Below are 18,048 nucleotides of genomic sequence, written 5' to 3' on the forward strand. Positions count from 1 at the left end.
AGGTTGGCAGGAGCTGGGACAGAGCAACGGGAGCTCACCCCATCACAGGAATTCGAACTGCCAACCTTCTAATTGGCAAACCCAAGAGGCTCAGTGGTTTAGACCACAATGCCTAAAACCACAACAGCCCTGCACTTATCTCTTTGAAATTTAACAGGCTCCATCCCCTCGATGAGCATTAATTATGCCTGCAAATGCCATCCAATTCTTCCCCAAAATTAAAATGTTATAGGTATTTGTTTTTTCATCCACTGTAATCAATGGAGAATGCATCTGAAGTAGCAGAAAGTGAGGCATAATGATATTCTGCCTTAGATCTAAGGTGACATGTAGGGAAGGTTCAATGAAAAAATAAAATAATATAATCTGTACAACCCTAGCAGTTTCAGTTAAATGCATTGTGGGCATCAGTGATGAAAATTTCCTCTTTAAAACATGATTTTGAGAAATGTTTAGCAGTTTGACTACACTTCTTCATCAGCAGACCACTAAACCATCTGTGCCTTTTTACAGGAGTGGATTATCAAACAAAGATGGATATACGTTTTTTCTCTTGCCTTGTTCTTTCGTTTCTCTTTGGCAAAACTGTGACCACAGAAGCCCAACGATTCAACTTTGGCCAATGTGAATTGAGTGGTGTATCTCTGCGGGAACTAAAGGACTATTTTGGTGCCATCAGAGAAACTGTGGTAAGTATCACAGGGCAACCAACATTTGATTTTTGGTCATTGATCTGAAATGTGGCATGTAGCAGATTCTTGGTAGATTCATTGTCCTGATCAATGAAACCAAGATGAAATTAGCATTGATGTCTGAATCGCATCATGTTTTGACATTGATTACTCAGAATTCCTAGTATAATACTTAACCAGATCATTTAAAAGAAAATGCCAATGGAAATACATATATTATTTAAATGGTCCCTGGTTAATTCCCTGGGTTAATTCCCCAGCACCTCCACTTAACATGACACCAATGCATTTCAGGAAACTGAAGATGTATGCCAGGCAACTGTCTCACATCCATTTTTTCTTCAACTACATAGCACTTTCTACCAGCCTGATGAGGCAACAAAATGACATGTGTCCAGTTGAGTGGAGGTTGGTGAGGAACATCACCATCCTGATCTCCTTTCTTCCACTATTTGCAATAATAAGAGAACTGAAAGAGTCAGTTTAAAACAAGGGTCAGCAAACTTTTTCAGCAGGGGGCCAGTCCACCATTCCCTCAGACCTGGGGGGGGGCGAACTATATTTTGAAAAAAATATATGAATGAATTCCTATGCCACACAAATAACCCAGAGATGCATTTTAAATAAAAGGACACATTCTACTCATGTAAAAACACCAGGCAGGCCCCACAAATAACCCAGAGATGCGTTTTATATAAAAGGACACATTCTACTCATGTAAAAACATGCTGATTCCTGGACTGTCCGTGGGCCGGATTGAGAAGGTGATTGGGCCGCATCCGGCCCCCGGGCCTTAGTTTGGGAACCCCTGGTTTAAAAGCTAATGTCTTCACTGGAGGGTCAAAAGTCAACATAAAACCCTTCAGGCATGATTGGCCAAGAATCCCAAAACAAAACTCGTTCTCTTTTGGGGGGGAGGGGAGGAGAAAAGAGAGGGTTTCCCTCTTTCTGTTGGAAAGGAGGCCAGAACTCTTTCATAGTGGAAAGATGTTGCACTTCAAATTTCAGGTTCAGATGTTTTTACATGATAATTTTACTTTTGTAAATTAGTGCCAGTTCAGAAAAATGATGTCCGTTCAGAGTCAGAGAAGGGAAAGTAACATTATAATATGCTTATCTTTTGGTTTCTTTTCTGAATTGCAACAACATGTTGATAATTTTCTGTCTCTGCTTCTCAATAAAATGGTTTTTTAAAGTAATATAAATAGATGTAGCTCACCAAGATCAATAATCTCCTCAGACGCATACCATATACCTACAGTAGATAGTCAAGTAACATTAGTGGTGGTCAGAAGAGAAGGTACTAGGTAAAGTTGAGACCACACAAAGACCTCTCTCTTGACTATAAATTCCTGAACAATTTAGCCCAAGGGCAATCCCTACCTTGAATAATCTAGAGGGATTTGGTGATATTGAATGAACTTTATTCTAAAGCACAGAGGAAGAGATTTTAGTCAGAATTTGGATATGAAGAAACTGTGTAAAGGAGTAGTACCTTTAGGTAAAAGAGTTCATGTTCCTTTAGGTCAGGCTTCCTCAATCTCAGCCTTCCAGATGTTTTGAGGCTACAATTCCCAGCATCCCTGACACTGGTCCTGCTAGCTAGGGATCATGGGAGTTGTAGGCCAAAACGATCTGGAGGGCCGAGGTTGAGGAAGCCTGTTTTAAGTGAACATGACAGCTACCCATTTGTGGCATCTGTAATACCTGTCTTTCACACTACAGTACCTCCCCCCACCTTCCAGTTTTTCTTCTACTCACATGATTTCTCTTCTTTTTGTAATTGCAGCAAACACAAGATAACAGGACTGATGTGCTACTGCTGAAGGAAAGTGTCTTACAAGATGTTCCGGTAAATATAGCTTTTTTAGCATACAAGAGTACTCTGAGTGGCTAATTTGTGAAGGTCAAGAATGCATATTTGCGGTAGTTCATGAATAGTTAGTCCTATTAAGACAAATTACATTCAGAAATCTAAAATCATTCCAGGTTGTTCTAGATCTGTATTTCCCCTCCTGAAATTTGTAATGTCATGTCTTGAGAGCTCACACATTTGTCTTAGGGGATTCAGTGCCCAGGAATCAAATATTTACACATATATATGTGTGAACTAGGGACCCAGGTGGCGCTGTGGGCTAAACCACTGAGCCTAGGGCTTGCTGATCAGAAGGTCGGCGGTTCGAATCCCTGTGACGGGGTGAGCTCCCGTTGCTTGGTCCCAGCTCCTGCCAACCTAGCAGTTTGAAAGCACATTAAAATGCAAGTAGATCAATAGGAACCGCTATAACGGGAAGGTAAACGGCATTTCCATGTGCTGCTCTGGTTTGCCAGAAGCGGCTTTGTCATGCTGGCCACATGACCTGGAAGCTATACGCTGGTTCCCTCGGCCAATAATGCGAGATGAGCGCGCAACCCCAGAGTTGGTCACGACTGGACCTAACGATCAGGGGTCCCTTTACCTTTACCTTTTATGTGTGAACTAGACCCTTGAGAGCCTTATTATCGATTTGAGCCCCCAACTGAAGGAAATCTGAATTTGACCATGCAAACCACATATTTTCCCCTTGCTTTAGACATCTGAAAGCTGTTGTTTACTCCGCCACCTGCTGAGGTTTTATGTTGAAAGTGTTTTCAGACACTATGAACCAACAAGCAACTTGCTTAGAAGGAAAACCAGCACTCTGGCCAATGCCTTCCTCAGCATCAAGACAAGTCTGAGACAGTGTGTAAGTATGATGCATGACCCTGACTTTTTTCATTGAAAAGTGGGAACCTGGGCTCATTATGCACACCAATTCCAGAAATCCTAAATGGTCACAGGAATAGAAATGCATTTTTACAAAGTAAGCAATACGGCTATACTGGTAGTTAAGAGAGGTGGGCATCTGCACCCGGGTTCTTTCTAAATCCAAATGCCAGTGCAAAGTTCAAAGATGAAAGTAGGATAAATAGTTTTCAGCCTTGTTATACTATACATGTAATTATCCTAATCATTTTTTCCTCTTGTGCTTTTTTGGGAAATCAGCATGATCAAAACAAATGTTCCTGTGGAGAAGAGACCCATAGAAGATTTAAACTTATACTGGATGAATACAAAAAGGTAACTTGTCTTGCTTGTTTTCCCCTCTCTGCTATTTAGGACTGATCTGTCAGGAAGCTTTAGGACTTTGGCAGGGTCTCAGATATATTGTCTATCTTATACTACTTTGGGCTAGACCAAAAAAGTCAATTCTGCATCTCTCATTTATCTACATATCGGAGAAGCATGCAAGTAGGGCCACCATGGAATGGGGTTGTCATGCCACAATCACAAGGTACAATGCAGGTTTTTCACATAGCGTATTGAGACGACTTTCAGATCACTTACTGTGATCTGAACCACAAAGATATGTATTTTTTTCATGAGGCAGGAGGAAAGGGGAGGGGGGAGAAATAATTCATGTTTAATATTCCATTATTAGGAAGGCAATCGCCCCATTATACTACTCGGGGCTTCAGACAGAATTAACACCACACTGAACTATAACTGTAGGGTCTATGAATATGAACTGAATAGTAAAGTGAATAGCATGTTCAGCCATTTGCCCTACATCCACCGATCTCATCTCACATTTCCTGCTTCTACATATTACCATGACCTGCAACAACAAAAAATCTGGGACGAATTTCATTACATGAAGACCACAACTTAATAATGTCTCATGATGAGAAAAATAGTCAACATTCAATATTAAAATGCATGTAGTTAATAATAGTGTGAAAACAGTATTGAGAGTGATCCAGTGAATACTTTATACTGAATGTACCGCATTATCAATTATTTTTACCATAAAATGTAAAACGTGTTGTTAACATTGTACTTAAATATTTAACGGTTGTCAATGTCTTTGTTCAGTTGTGCAACCTTTCTAATGAATGATCTTATCAAGGGTATCTCTATTACCTTTTAATATAGATTACGAATTAAATATTTGGAAATAACACTCTATAAACAACATTAAAGGGAAATCAAGTTGAAAGCCAACAAATACATTTACAACCATTACCCTCCTGTTTGCTTATATATTCTTCAGTAATGAACGTATGAAATTGTTTTTCTCTTCTGCAGCTTGATAATAATATAGCAGCAATCAAAGCTCTGGGAGAGATGGACCTTCTTTTTGCCTGGATGGAAGGATTCAAGAGCTAACCATGCCTAACACAAGCTTTAGAACATCAAGAAATGCAATAGTTGTTTTTCATTTCAATAACGTAAAAATATTCATATTTATGTATATTTATTTGGTACTTCTCAAAATGAAAGGTGGTATATAACAATAATATTTATTTATTTATTTATTTAGGCATATTTTTTTAAAAAAAACATTTTGTAATTTTTAAATTACTTTGTTATTTAAAATGTATTTATACAAAAGCATATTTAATTATTTCATTTTTAAAACACGCAAAAGTTATAATGTATTTATTAATTATTAACAAAGTCCGATACCAACCTTTTTTTATCCGAAATGTCTAAATTGTTTGGAACTCTGAATTTATTTTTAGATACAGTGTAAATGTTTTTATCTTGCCTAAATAAAGACGTGATATTATTTTTACAATGATCTAGATGTATTGCTTTTTTAGTCTCTGAATAGACACCTGTTTATTCATTTATTAAAATTACACCACACTTTTCCTCCGAGGAGCTCTGAGCGTTGTACATGGTTTACTGTGTCCCCATTTTATCATCACAACAAGCCTGGGAAACTTGAAAAATGCCCACCCTACAATGAAGCTGGATCAACCATCAGCCATTGCAAACAGAACTGAAGATAAGCAGCTTTTGCCAAATTACAAATGATGTAAATTGCACATTTACAAATACTCTCCCTTATTTTAATGGTAGCCACTAAAAAAATTTCATACTTCACAATTACCAGATTATCTCAGTCCACAAAGGGAAAAATCACTTAGAAATCAAATGACTGCCCTTTGTAAGAAAATAATAATGGAGCAATTGGCTCTTTATGCAAATTTCTGCGAAAAGAGCAACATAGGAAAAAATGAGCCAGTGTTTCAATATTGCCATCTCCATATTAACATTAACATGTCAGGGACTGGACTGAAGGGGAAGGCTGGGAATCTCCCCCTCCTCCTCCTTTGCTTACTTTGGAGGAGGAGGGGGACTGGGGCCCCCTTCTCCAGTAGTGTCAAGAGAAGAGGAAGACAGGATTGGATTGCAGCAGAACTCAGAGTTGCCAAGTTATGAGGTGTTAGGAGAAGGAGGGGGAGAATTTCCAGCAGTGACATCCTTGGAAAGTATAGAAGCACCACTATCCCTACATACGTGTTGCTCACTTAGATTTCAAGAGCAAAGGGCTCAAAGAAGTTCGACTCCTGAGGCCACCCGTAGGGACACAGGCTGTTGCTGGGGAAAGAAAGGGAGGAGCTCCAAGTGACCAATGTCCCTATGGAGTTAAGGACTGGATTCTTTGTCTTGCACCACGAGAACTGAATAAAACCATAAATACGAACTATCTTGCTTCTGCCTTGATCCTTGACGCTGCTGGCAGAGAATCCTCCAAGCCTGACCATCCATGATTTTAGGATGTAATTCTCTTAAAATAGCACTCAAGTAGGGTAGTGAGAAGGCATCACTTTCCATCCTGTCCTCTATTTGTCACATGTGGCACTGTGTTCGTTTTTCTGCAGTTCGTCCAAAAATGTTATTGTTTTTTCTTCCTGTCCACTGTGGTATGCAAAATTGCAGAATTTCAGTAGGAAGCTATTGGGTATCTATCAACTGGAAACAAAGCAATATGTCCACCCCAAAACCTTTGCAGTTGCAAAGAATACTACAAGCAGCTTTGTCCTGGTCAAATAATACCCCTTGGAATAATACCACTACAATTCAATCTAAGATCTCCCCCAGCACTATTTTTCTAGAAAAAGAGGTTCCAGAATTCACAATGAATGCCCCCCTGGTTCTCTTTTCTTTTTTGAAATAATTTTAAATTGATTTTACAAGTGCAAACTTATAACAATACAAAATACATGTCCTTATTTAGAGATTTTTGTGAATCTCCAGACTTCCCACCATGCCCTCCATGGATCCCATTGTCAACCTTTTTGACTACATATTATTTCATAATCCATATTTTATGTCTCTCCATATTCCTTCCTTGTTCTCTTATAATGACAATGGTGCCCACCTGAGAGGTGCCAGAACTGAGTTTCAAGCTGAAAAAAGCCCTGATCTTCCCTTTACATTTGGCCTTTAGGCAATTCAACACTAATGCCACACTGCAGCAGACTAGAGCCGGGTGAATAGACAGCAATTTGGAAGGCTTATCCTGATCGGCCTGATCCTATCAGCTACTCTTAACAATTCATAATGATTGACGTTAACACTCTCACTTTCCATACGAGGACACTTGCCATCAGTCCCAGGCCCAGTGAATTGCTATCACGGCAGATGTTTGACCACTGCTTTGCCACTTTGTACTGCCACTAACACACACACAATAACTGCATTGCATAAAACTGTGTAAGCAAAGAGACGTCCTCTGTATTCTATGTTTGCAGTGTTTCTGTCTGTGGAATGTGACAGAATTTTCTCTTACATACAGATACAGTATGAATGGAAGTGAGGAGGGTAGATAGGTGTTGTCTGGCAATTAATGCAAAGCTGATTTGGCTGAAGTGGTATGTTATTGTGTGAGAGAGATGAAGCCAGTAGGTGGCATCAGGCTCCCAACACTACATTTAGGGATAATTCTTGCAATCTCTGCAATCAGAGTTTTGCTTGTCAACATTGTGCCCCATGTACAATGGCCCAATGGACATAACAATAACATATATTGGTAATAATAGATTTTGGTACAGGCGTTCGTTGGAGATATTGCAGGTTTGGTTTCAGACCACTGCATTAAAGCAAATATCACAATAAAGTGAGTCACACAATTTTTATTGTTGCCCAGTACATGTGTAAGTTAAGGTAAAGGGCAAAGGGACCCCTGACCGTTAGGTTCAGTCACGGACGACTCTTGGGTTGCGGTGCTCATCTCACTTTATTGGCTGAGGGAGCTGGCGTACAGCTTCCGGGTCATGTGGCCTGCATGACTAAGCTGCTTCTGGCGAACCAGAGCAGCACACGGAAATGCCGTTTACCTTCCCGCCAGAGCGGTACCTATTTATCTACTTGCTCTTTGACGTGCTTTCGAAATGCTAGGTTGGCAGGAGCAGGGACCAAATAACGGGAGCTCACCCCGTCACGGGGATTTGAACCGCCAACCTTCTGATCGGCAAGCCATAGACTCTGTGGTTTAGACCACAGTTAAGCTAGCCAGGTCCCCTTGGCTGCAGGGGCAGCCAGCTTCACTCCTACGGACAGAAGAGGGGCAGTGGGAGTGGGCTTCCTTCTCCTAGAAGTGGCCAGGCTTTCTGCAGTTTCACCCACATCCTGATAAGGAGCAATATCTGTGAAGCACAATAAATCAAAGTGCAATAAAAACAAAGTATGCCTTTGTCAGGAGCAAGCCAGCAGTCAACTTTAAATTGCTGTAAAACAGCCTCACTGAAGATGCATAGACTACGATATATTAAACAGGAGCACCTGTTTTTGTCCCTTTGGCAACACAACTGTCAGGTGACCCTGATGATGTCAATACGACATAACTGTGATGATGCAAACTTGGACAAATCTACTAACAGTATGAAGAAGTCTGAAGGAAGAAAAAATAAACCAGTAACCTCTCTTTCCTGCCGGGAAGTCTGCTTGCTATATATTACATAAAAGATGCCAGGAGGCAAAACCAGCATTTCTTGGGTTTGCATCACTCTCTAGCTAAAGACATGTCTCTACTAGGAGGATTTATAATTCCAGCAATCACTAGCCTGTGATAATCTGATCAGCTGGTAGCATTTTGAAGTAATATCAGGAAAAAATGAATTGCTGACTCAGGTGCACTAAGCATAGTGCATGTATTTTCCAAGGAGACAGCTTTTCCGGTCTTCCTCTTGACATCACTATCAGCATAGCTGCCAAGTTCTCCCTTTTTTAAAGGGAAATTCCATTATGCTGAATAGGCTTCCTCGCGAGAAAAGGGAAAACTTGGCAGCTATGCTATCAGGAGGGGCCAGAGGAGGTTGAATACAGGCATAACAGCATGAAAGGAAATCAAGGTATATGATGTGACTTGCCAATATCACTTTGTAAAGTGGGGGCTATTATGCATATTAGAAAACCATTTCCTGTAAGCCCGTGTTGGAAATGCCTACAGAGTCTGTGTTCTTTCCAAAATATTTTTTTCCATGTTTTATCATTGTATTGGTCTTCTCTGATTTTATAGTGGTATATTTTATTGTGAAGGGTGGATAAGAAATCTTATAAATAAATAAATAAAGTCATGCAGTTACCAGTTAGGTTGACCACCTTTGATTCTGAGCTGCTTCCATGCTTCTGCAACAGGGAACCAGACAGAGGGCCTTCTTGGTGGTGGCACCTGCCCTTTGGAACGCCCTCCCAGCAGATGTCAAGGCAATAAGCAACTATTTTACTTTTAGAAGACAACTGAAGGCAGCCCTGTTTAGGGAAGTTTTTAATGTTTGATGCTGTACTGTTTTTAATATTTGGTTGGAAGCCGCCCAGAGTAGCTGGGGAAACCCAGCCAGATGGGCAGGGTATAAATAAATTATTATTATTATTATTATTATTATTATTATTACACAAAGTGCCCCCACCTCCACATTGGCTTACTTGACAGCAATGGGCAGGTTCAGTATTCCAATCCGTGAACATTTAGTTGCTGTTTAAATTTCCCACAATGTCCCAGTGATGGCATTGTTCCAGGGCACTGTGGAAATTGAGATGTCCCCCTGTGGCAGTGCTGTCAACTTCCCCTTTTTTGCAGGAAATTCCCTTATTCAGTGCCCTTACAGTACTTTCATATCCGGGAGTTGACAGCACAATAGGATTTCCTTATCTTCAAATCCGGAGGTTGACAGCTATGCCCCATGGAGGACTGGAAGCTGCCTTCTAAATTTCCTTCAGAGCCCCAGAATACTGCTATTGGCTAGCACTGTTCAGAGGCCCCATTAGCATTGGGTTCTGCTGAGACAATTGGCCACACACCAAGGATGCTGCATATTGACACGGGATCTTGTTCAGTTGCAGTATAGATTTTGGGCAAGTATGGATGGTTGCATCACCTGTTTTGCATGCAGAAATCCCTTGTTCAGTTTCTGGCATTTCCAGGTAGGTCTGGAAAAAAGAGTAATCAGGTTCCAGAAATATATTCTACCACTGCACCACAAACAATTGTAGGTGTGCCCAGGCCTGCCATCACAGATCAGCACCATCAGACAGTTGTCGGTGACCTGAGCCTTCAGGAGGACTCACCTCCAACCCTGCCCCCGAGTCAAAATGTTGATTGCAACAACCCAGGCCCTACCAGCAGGCAAAGTGAGGTAATCACCTTAGGTGGCAGGTGCTGCAGGTCTGAGAGCGATAGCTGTAGGAAGACCAAGCTGTGTGTGCTACCTGCCCTAAGCCAGCCTCCTGCCCCCAGGTGCCCCATCAGATGCTGTCTCATTTACAGTGTTAAAGTAAGATTCAGCTGCCATTCCAGTCAGCTTTTGTACACAGATTGGGAAGAGGCACAATCTTATCCTTTGCCTCAGGCAGCAGAAGTTATTGGGCTGGGCCATTCACAGCTGGAAATGGCTGCGGCTACTAAGTGATGTTATGTTGAAATCCCAGAGGCACTGTGTGGGGATTTGCCAGTTAGACCAGCATTTTTTAAATAATAATAATAAACAACTAAATTATTATTGTTAAATATTATTATTATTATTATTATTATTATTATTATTATTATTATTATTATTATTTTGCTTGTTGCAGTGATGGCTTACCGTGAGGCTGGGTGCTGCTTCCACTGGGCCCATTTGAAGGAGGGTGCACTGCCACTAAAGAGAGTATGATTGACCAACTAAGTTTGTCATTGTTGTTGTTGTTTAGTCGTTTAGTTGTGTCCGACTCTTCGTGACCCCATGGACCATAGCACGCAAGGCACTCCTGTCTTCCACTGCCTCCCGTAGTTTGGTCAAACTCATGTTCGTAGCTTCGAGAACACTGTCCAACCATCTTGTCCTCTGACATCCCCTTCTCCTAGTGCCCTCAATCTTTCCCAACATCAGGGTCTTTTCCAAGGATTCTTCTCTTCTCATGAGGTGGCCAAAGTATTGGAGCCTCAGCTTCACGATCTGTCCTTCCAGGGAGCACTCAGGGCTGATTTCCTTAAGAATGGATAGGTTTGTCATAGTTTGTCATAGGTATGAGCTTTTTTTAGTTGGTAGAGCAGTCCACCTTTAGCCTAATGGATCAGCCACCATTGCTTAGCAGACCAGGACTTTGGAAACACAAGCTGATAATTGATTGAAAAACATTTCAATTATTTTAAGATCACTATAGAAATCATGCCCTAAGGGCAAAATCGACATTTTAAATAGGCCAGTCTGGTCAACATAAGTTAACGAATATTGTGCACAGTATTAAAAATAAGGCAATGTGGAGGTAGCTCATTGTTATGTTGATCACATCTATAACCCCTTGTGTTTGTAGACTTATACACCTATACCCATATCAAGGGAAACTGTTCACGATGACTTTAGACTTCCTCTAAAATCAGAAGCAGTAAATTTCCAAATGTCAGATGCTGGGGAACCGCAGTAGGAAAGTGAACCTGGCTGGCCACAGTGGCTAATGGGATACCAGGCTAGGCAAGCCTTTGGTGTGAACAAGCAGAGCACTTCCAACATTCTTGTGTTCTTAGTTTCATGTAAGTCTGGAAATCCCTTGTACTAGAAGAGTTAAATTGATTGCACAACCATAAACTTTTGTTCCTATGGGAGGGTCCCAAGCAAGTTGAATTCTGTCATAATTGGCTCTTGCCCTGAGGCTGCCACATTTTGTGCCTAGCAATCTCTTCTTATACTTTAAAAAAAACATGCATGAGTGATATTTACCCCAGAAGAATTGAAGGGAGTTGGAAGCTTTTCCTTTTGTTACGGTATAAACAGGAACTTTTCTGGGTGCCATATGATGAGGGTTTGGTGCCTCAAAGCTATTGCTTAAACGAAAAAGCATGCGGCATTTATAATAGGTAAATGTCAGTATACTATGGCTTTTTTGTGGGGGGGGGACAACTTTATTTTGTATTTGTCCTTTTGCTTCTCTTTCCCCTTTCACTTATTTGATGTCAAATTCAGGTTATTCTAACCCCCTCAGAGTTCACTTCTGATGCAAAACTACTTAAATCAGTAAAAATTAGGGCTGCACTGAATGGGCATGATCCAACATTGTGCCAACAGATGCAACAGGGCTTCCCCTTCTCTCCTCCTGTTACAACCCCCATGTCCTCCCAATGTGCTCCAAGGGTGCCCCAAACCTTTGGAGCATATAAGGAACAAGAGAGTGACGTTGTTTGCATTGAGGAATTTACTTCATTCCCTGTCCCTCAACTCAGATTTTGATGCATCCTTTGGAAGGAATTGTCCAAGTAACCCAACACAATCACACAGTGTAGTTTAGCATGCCTTTTGCAAACATAATCCTATTCAAATTTTATTCAGATGTCCTATTGTAAGTTTGGAAAACAGCAGTGGCCAGAGGATTGGCCCAATCCCAAAGAAGGGCAGTGTGAAAGAATGCTCCAACTACCACACAATTGCGCTCATTTCACACGCTAGCAAGGTTATGCTTAAAATTCTACAAGGCAGGCTTAAGCATTATGTGGACCAAGAACTCCCAGAAGTGCAAGCTGGATTTTGAAGGGGCAGAGAAACCAGAGACCAAATTGCAAACATGCACTGGATTATGGAGAAAGCTACAGAGTTCCAGAAAAAATCTGCTTCTGCTTCATTGACTACGCAAAAGCCTTTGACTGTGTCAACCACAGCAAACTATGGCAAGTTCTTAAAGTAATGGGAGTGCCTGATCACCTTATCTGTCTCCTGGGAAATCTCTATGTGGGACAAGAAGCTACAGTTAGAACTAGATATGGAGCAACTGATTGGTTCAAAATTGGGAAAGGAGTACGACAAGGCTGTATATTGTCTCCCTGCTTATTTAACTTATATGCAGAATTCATCATGCGAAAGGCTGGACTGGATGAATCCCAAGCCGGAATTAAGATTGCTGGAAGAAACATCAACAACCTCAGATATGCAGATGACACAACTTTGATGGCAGAAAGTGAGGCGGAATTAAAGAACCTCTTAATGAGGGTGAAAGAGGAGAGCGCAAAATATTGTCTGAAGCTCAACATCAAAAAAACTAAAATCATGGCCACGGGAGGCAGAGGAAGACAGGAGTGCCTGGTGTGTTCTGGTCCATGGGGTCACAAAGAGTTGGACACGACTAAACAACTAAACAACAACAACAATCCAAGATAAGTGTGGTTCCTGTTGGCAAACAACTGATGTGAAATAGGTTTTTAGGCTCTGAGCTTCATCTTCTCAGATGCAACTGTTGAAACACCACTATGATCAAAGCTGGTTGTGGTATTCTCTGTATTGCAATGACACACCTTGTAACCACCAAGTCAAATTCAGGTCACCAGCTACGTATAGCAGTCTCCTGGTTTGCCACCTGCCTTAACAGAAAGTGATGCAACACCGGAGGTGAGCAGAGAGATGTACACACCTGTTGGGAAACAGGCCACACAAGGAGAAGAACCAGGAACTATCTGGGAAACATCAGGCCTCTGACATTAATGTACATGAAGATGAGGCTAATTATACCCAAGAGATAACTTCTGAGTGAAAGGAAAATACAAGGAAATGTGGAAGTACCTTAAAATACTCCTCTTCTATTTATAAACCCAATGGAATGTACACCCACGCTACTTTTCTTAAGCCTGGGTGGATCTCAGGAAGTGATTTCATTGTCTAAACTGTAATTTAGAATTGCTGATCTTTCTGGCACCCTGAATCACTTTTTATTGATAGAAGGAGGAGGAGGAGGAGGAGGAGGAGGAGGAGGAGGAGGAGGAGGAGGAGGAGGAGGAGGAGTTTGGATTTGATATCCTGCTTTATCACTACCCTAAGGAGTCTCAATTAAAGGAGGAATTAAAGAACCTTTTAATGAGAGTGAAAGAGGAGAGTGCAAAATATGGTCTGAAGCTCAACATCAAAAAAAACTAAGATCATGGCCACTGGTCCCATCACCTCCTGGCAAATAGAAGGGGAAGAAATGGAGGCAGTGAGAGATTTTACTTTCTTGGGTTCCATGATCACTGCAGATGGTGACAGCAGTCACGAAATTAAAAGACGCCTGCTTCTTGGGGGAAAAGTAACAACAAACCTAGACAGCATCTTAAAAAGCAGAGACATCACCTTGTCGACAAAGGTCCATATAGTTAAAGCTATGGTTTTCCCAGTGGTAATGTATGGAAGTGGGAGCTGGACCATAAAGAAGGCTGATTGCCGAAGAATTGATGCTTTTGAATTATGGTGCTGGAGGAGACTCTTGAGAGTCCCACAGACTGCAAGAAGATCAAACTTATCCATTCTTAAGGAAATCAGCCCTGAGTGCTCACCGGAAGGACAGATCATGAAGCTGAGGCTCCAATACTCTGGAAACCTCATGAGAAGAGAAGACTCCCTGGAAAAGACCCTGATGTTGGGAAAGATTGAGGGCACAAGGAGAAGGGGACGACAGAGAATGAGTTGGTTGGACAGTGTTCTCGAAGCCACCAATATAAGTCTGACCAAACTGAGGGAGGCAGAGGAAGACAGGAGTGCCTGGTGTGCTCTGGTCCATGGGGTTACAAAGAGTCGGACATGACTAAACGACTAAACAACAACAACAACAAGGAGTCTCAAAGCAGCTAACAATCTCCTTTTCCCTTCCTCCCCCACAACAAACACTCTTTGGGGTGAGTGAGGCTGAGAGACTTCATTACAGTGTGACTAGCCGAAGGTCACCCAGCAGCTGCATGTGGAGGAGCGGAGACGCGAACCTGATTCCCCAGATTACGAGTCTACCCCTCTTAACCACTACACCACACTGGCTCTCTGTTCAAGTTCCGTTTCAAACCAGCTCTACACAAATTGTCTCTGCAGACTGTTTTAAGAGGCTATGGTCAATGCACAACACGCCTGCTGAAAGATCAAAAATGCACCTCCACTTTACTGCCTTTCTCTAGCATATTGTTTTAATTATTCAGAACAAATCTAATGCAATAATCCTTTGTGTGAGCTGTACAGCGCACAAAATTTGGCTTGCTGAGTTGAGGAAGTTTTGCTTTTGACTTGGAACATATTCTACAGTAGCTACACTTCTCTGAGCAGTGAGAAGTTCCCAGGCATAGTGCTTACCCATGTTTGAGGAGGTCACTCATGGCTGGTAAATTACAAATACTTTGGCTAATTGGAACTGGACAAGCAGCTTAACACTCCAATAGTCACCATGAAATGAAATATATGCCTTTTAAAACAGTCCCACCAAGTAGCCAAAGCCCAGCTCTATCTCACCACAGCTCTCCAGAAAGAGACAGTGACCATGCTAGAATATTAGTTTTCAGAACCCAAACTCACTTCTCTCGGTGTCTCTCTTTGTCCATTCTTACCTCTGCCTCAAATTGCAGAATTAACACATCTTATCAGGTCCAAGACTTTGACCAATTCTTGCCTGAGGGCAAGTAGTAATAGTCCTATTCACCCAGATCTGTTTGAAAACCTGGTAATAGTCTATAAATAGTGACACTCTGACAAAGAATGTTCCTGGGCTTTCACATTTTTTTGACCCAGATACAAGGTGGGGGGGGGGGTTCTGTGTAGGCCCGGGTGCTACTGGCTTGTTACTGCTATACTTTAAGGAGATTTAGCAGCTGAGAACATTCTACAGCTCTCAGTGGTGAGTGGTGGAATTTACAGCCTGTGCTAATCTGAGATCTAAAATCAATCCTAAATAGTCTCTGTGGCAGATATTTGCCTAAGGGGATTAGGAGGGAACATACTGGCATGCAACCTCTCCTGAGAAGCACTGTTTAAAGGTGGTGAATTGATGCAGTAAACATACATAAAACACAAGCAGGAATCCATCTGGGTCAACAATCTGGATTGACTGAACCACTTCTAAGCAAGCACAGGTAGGATTGGGATATATCTTCAGATGAGCAGACAGAGCAAGTGTGCACTTCATAAATGGTGTATAAATTGGCTCAATTTTTGGTTTGAATCTAATAGTTTGGAAGGAATTATATGTCTTGAAACATCCAAATATTGTAATAAGAAGACTAACATTTATATAGTACTTTCTGGCCCCCATCTGTTATTGTATGTATCTAGCCTGAGTTAGATGATCAGTTTACTACTCCCCACCACCACCTGTGAAGCAGCCAGGGGAGGCTTAGGAAGATGGAGAAATCTAGCTTTTGTCTTCTAGTCCTAAGCATCTGACTGCTGATATGCAGTATAGCAGGATATTCTTCCCTCCCCAGATTTTCCTCACAATAACTTGCCAAGGAGGATCTGGGGATCCCAGAAACTTAGGAACAGCCCATAACAACACCTCTGTAGTAGCTGGGACCTTAGGATCTGCCAGGAGACAGGCAGGGATCCCACCCTGCAGAAAGGGACCTTGGCCTCTGAAGAAGAGGCAGATCAGCTCCCAGGAACAACAGTGCCTCCAAGACCAAGCAGTGGTTCCAAGGGAGCGGTTTGTGCATACATGTTTTTGTGTATACATGCCACTCCCAGAATGCAACCCCAGTGCAAGACGCAATTGTACTGTACTGTCAGGGCCAATCTGGCGCTCCTGCCAGTGTATCCAGTCCCAACCTTATCATAGCTGTCAAGTTCTCCCTTTTTTAAAGGGAAATTCCCTTAAGCTGAATAGGCTTCCTCGCAAGAAAAGGGAAAACTTGGCAGCTATGAACCTTATTGCCACCTTCTTCTTCCCCAGCACTGCCTGCAGAAGCTACAGCAACAGTGGTGTCAAATGGGTGGCTGCTATTTGGACAGAGTACCTAACAGGGGTTCCCTGCCTCAGTTTCCCTCCCTTGCCAGGACTACAATATACTTCCTCTGCCTGTCTCAGTTTCCCTCGTGACCACACCATCTCCCCTCTCCTTACCTCGGTTTCCCTCAGCAAGTTCACAAGGTGTCCCTTCCTCCTCAGCCTACAACCCTACAAAAAGGTCAAAATATCCCTGCCCCCTTGCAGACCACTTTCTCTTCCACCTGCAGCTTTCCACCAAAAGTCCCCCCCCCCCGCTGTCAGAAAAGCCTCCCCAGTGCCAGGAAGACAGAGCAGGATGAGAACACCTACAATCATTCTTAGTCTGTGTGCCTCTTGCACCCCCTCCTGGCTTAAACTGTCCTCACCCCATTACAACTGACAAGTGCAAATAATAGAGATGCTGTCTCAATCTTTTACAGCAACTTGGTAGTTATTTCTGTAGACTGTGAGCTTATGTTGTCTGTGAGTCGGCTAAATCACACTCCATCATTATAATGAGAAACTGGAGCAGTAGGTTCATGGATTATAGGTAGAAAATTTAACAGGATGATTGGAAACTTGGCAGTGTAAGAGAGGGGCAAGTTTGAGAATGGTCCATTGATGTATTTGAGGTAGAAAAGGGGCTTATATTGAAAAAAGGTTTATGAGAGACTTTGGCATAGACTCGGTTGTGGTTTTCCAGAAAGATTTCATAATAATAGCCTGGTGAATCAGGCGAATAACCAATCTAGTCCAGTGTCCTGTTCTCACAGCAGCCAACCACCGAAGTGCTTCTGCTTTGATCTAAAACTGATAAAATGAGGAAAGGGGGGAAGCGAACTCACGGAATATGCATTCACCAAATGTCAGCAGAAATAACTTGACACTTCTTTTCAGTTCTAATGCATAGAAACTGAAATTCTGTCCAAATGAATACAATTGGAGGAACTGTAGCATCATATCTACTGATAAAATAGATATAGTACTACAGCCTTGCAGTGTGACCAAAGGTTTAAACTCTATCACTATGTAATATATGAGGCACAGTAAAGGAGCCATCAACCCCTTTTATTCTTAACAAAGCAAAATTTATTCCCCCCTCCCAATGATTTGGTTCCTATTGAAATGGCCACAGATCAAAAATGATGGACAAAAGAGTGCTTACCAGGTGTTCAACACTTGACTCCAGTTTGCTCTATCAAGTGTGTAACAGAACTATGTTGCATTTGCTATTCAGGGTTGTCTCCCTGTTGTAAAATGTAAACACTTCATCCAGTAATGGATACATATATCCAGATCTTGACAATGTGGCTCTCTCTCAAAATCATGAGTTCTCTCTCAAAATCAGCAACAAATTCAACTCCCAAA

At 41.9% G+C, this 18,048-nt stretch overlaps 1 protein-coding gene across 1 annotated transcript; it reads left to right on the plus strand.

Moving 5' to 3' along the window:
* The first annotated feature begins 533 nt into the window (after window positions 1-533).
* LOC148685090 (interleukin-20-like) lies at window positions 534-4,881 on the plus strand. The gene is made up of 5 exons (XM_088674356.1): window positions 534-689; window positions 2,482-2,544; window positions 3,266-3,418; window positions 3,718-3,792; window positions 4,801-4,881. Exons 1-5 carry the CDS (start codon window positions 534-536, stop codon window positions 4,879-4,881), a joined length of 528 nt encoding a protein of 175 aa, XP_088530482.1.
* The last annotated feature ends 13,167 nt before the right edge of the window (window positions 4,882-18,048 follow it).

This window comes from Zootoca vivipara, chromosome 7, assembly GCF_965207765.1.
Source record: "Zootoca vivipara chromosome 7, rZooViv2.hap1.1, whole genome shotgun sequence".
Taxonomy (NCBI): Eukaryota; Metazoa; Chordata; class Lepidosauria; order Squamata; family Lacertidae; genus Zootoca; species Zootoca vivipara.

Bases quoted from the DNA above. Each gene is read 5' to 3' on its own strand.
- LOC148685090 (XM_088674356.1), top strand. From the start codon at position 534: ATGGATATACGTTTTTTCTCTTGCCTTGTTCTTTCGTTTCTCTTTGGC. The intron at 690-2,481 runs GTAAGTATCACA...TTGTAATTGCAG, and splicing joins GTGCCATCAGAGAAACTGTG to CAAACACAAGATAACAGGAC. The intron at 2,545-3,265 runs GTAAATATAGCT...CCCTTGCTTTAG, and splicing joins GTGTCTTACAAGATGTTCCG to ACATCTGAAAGCTGTTGTTT.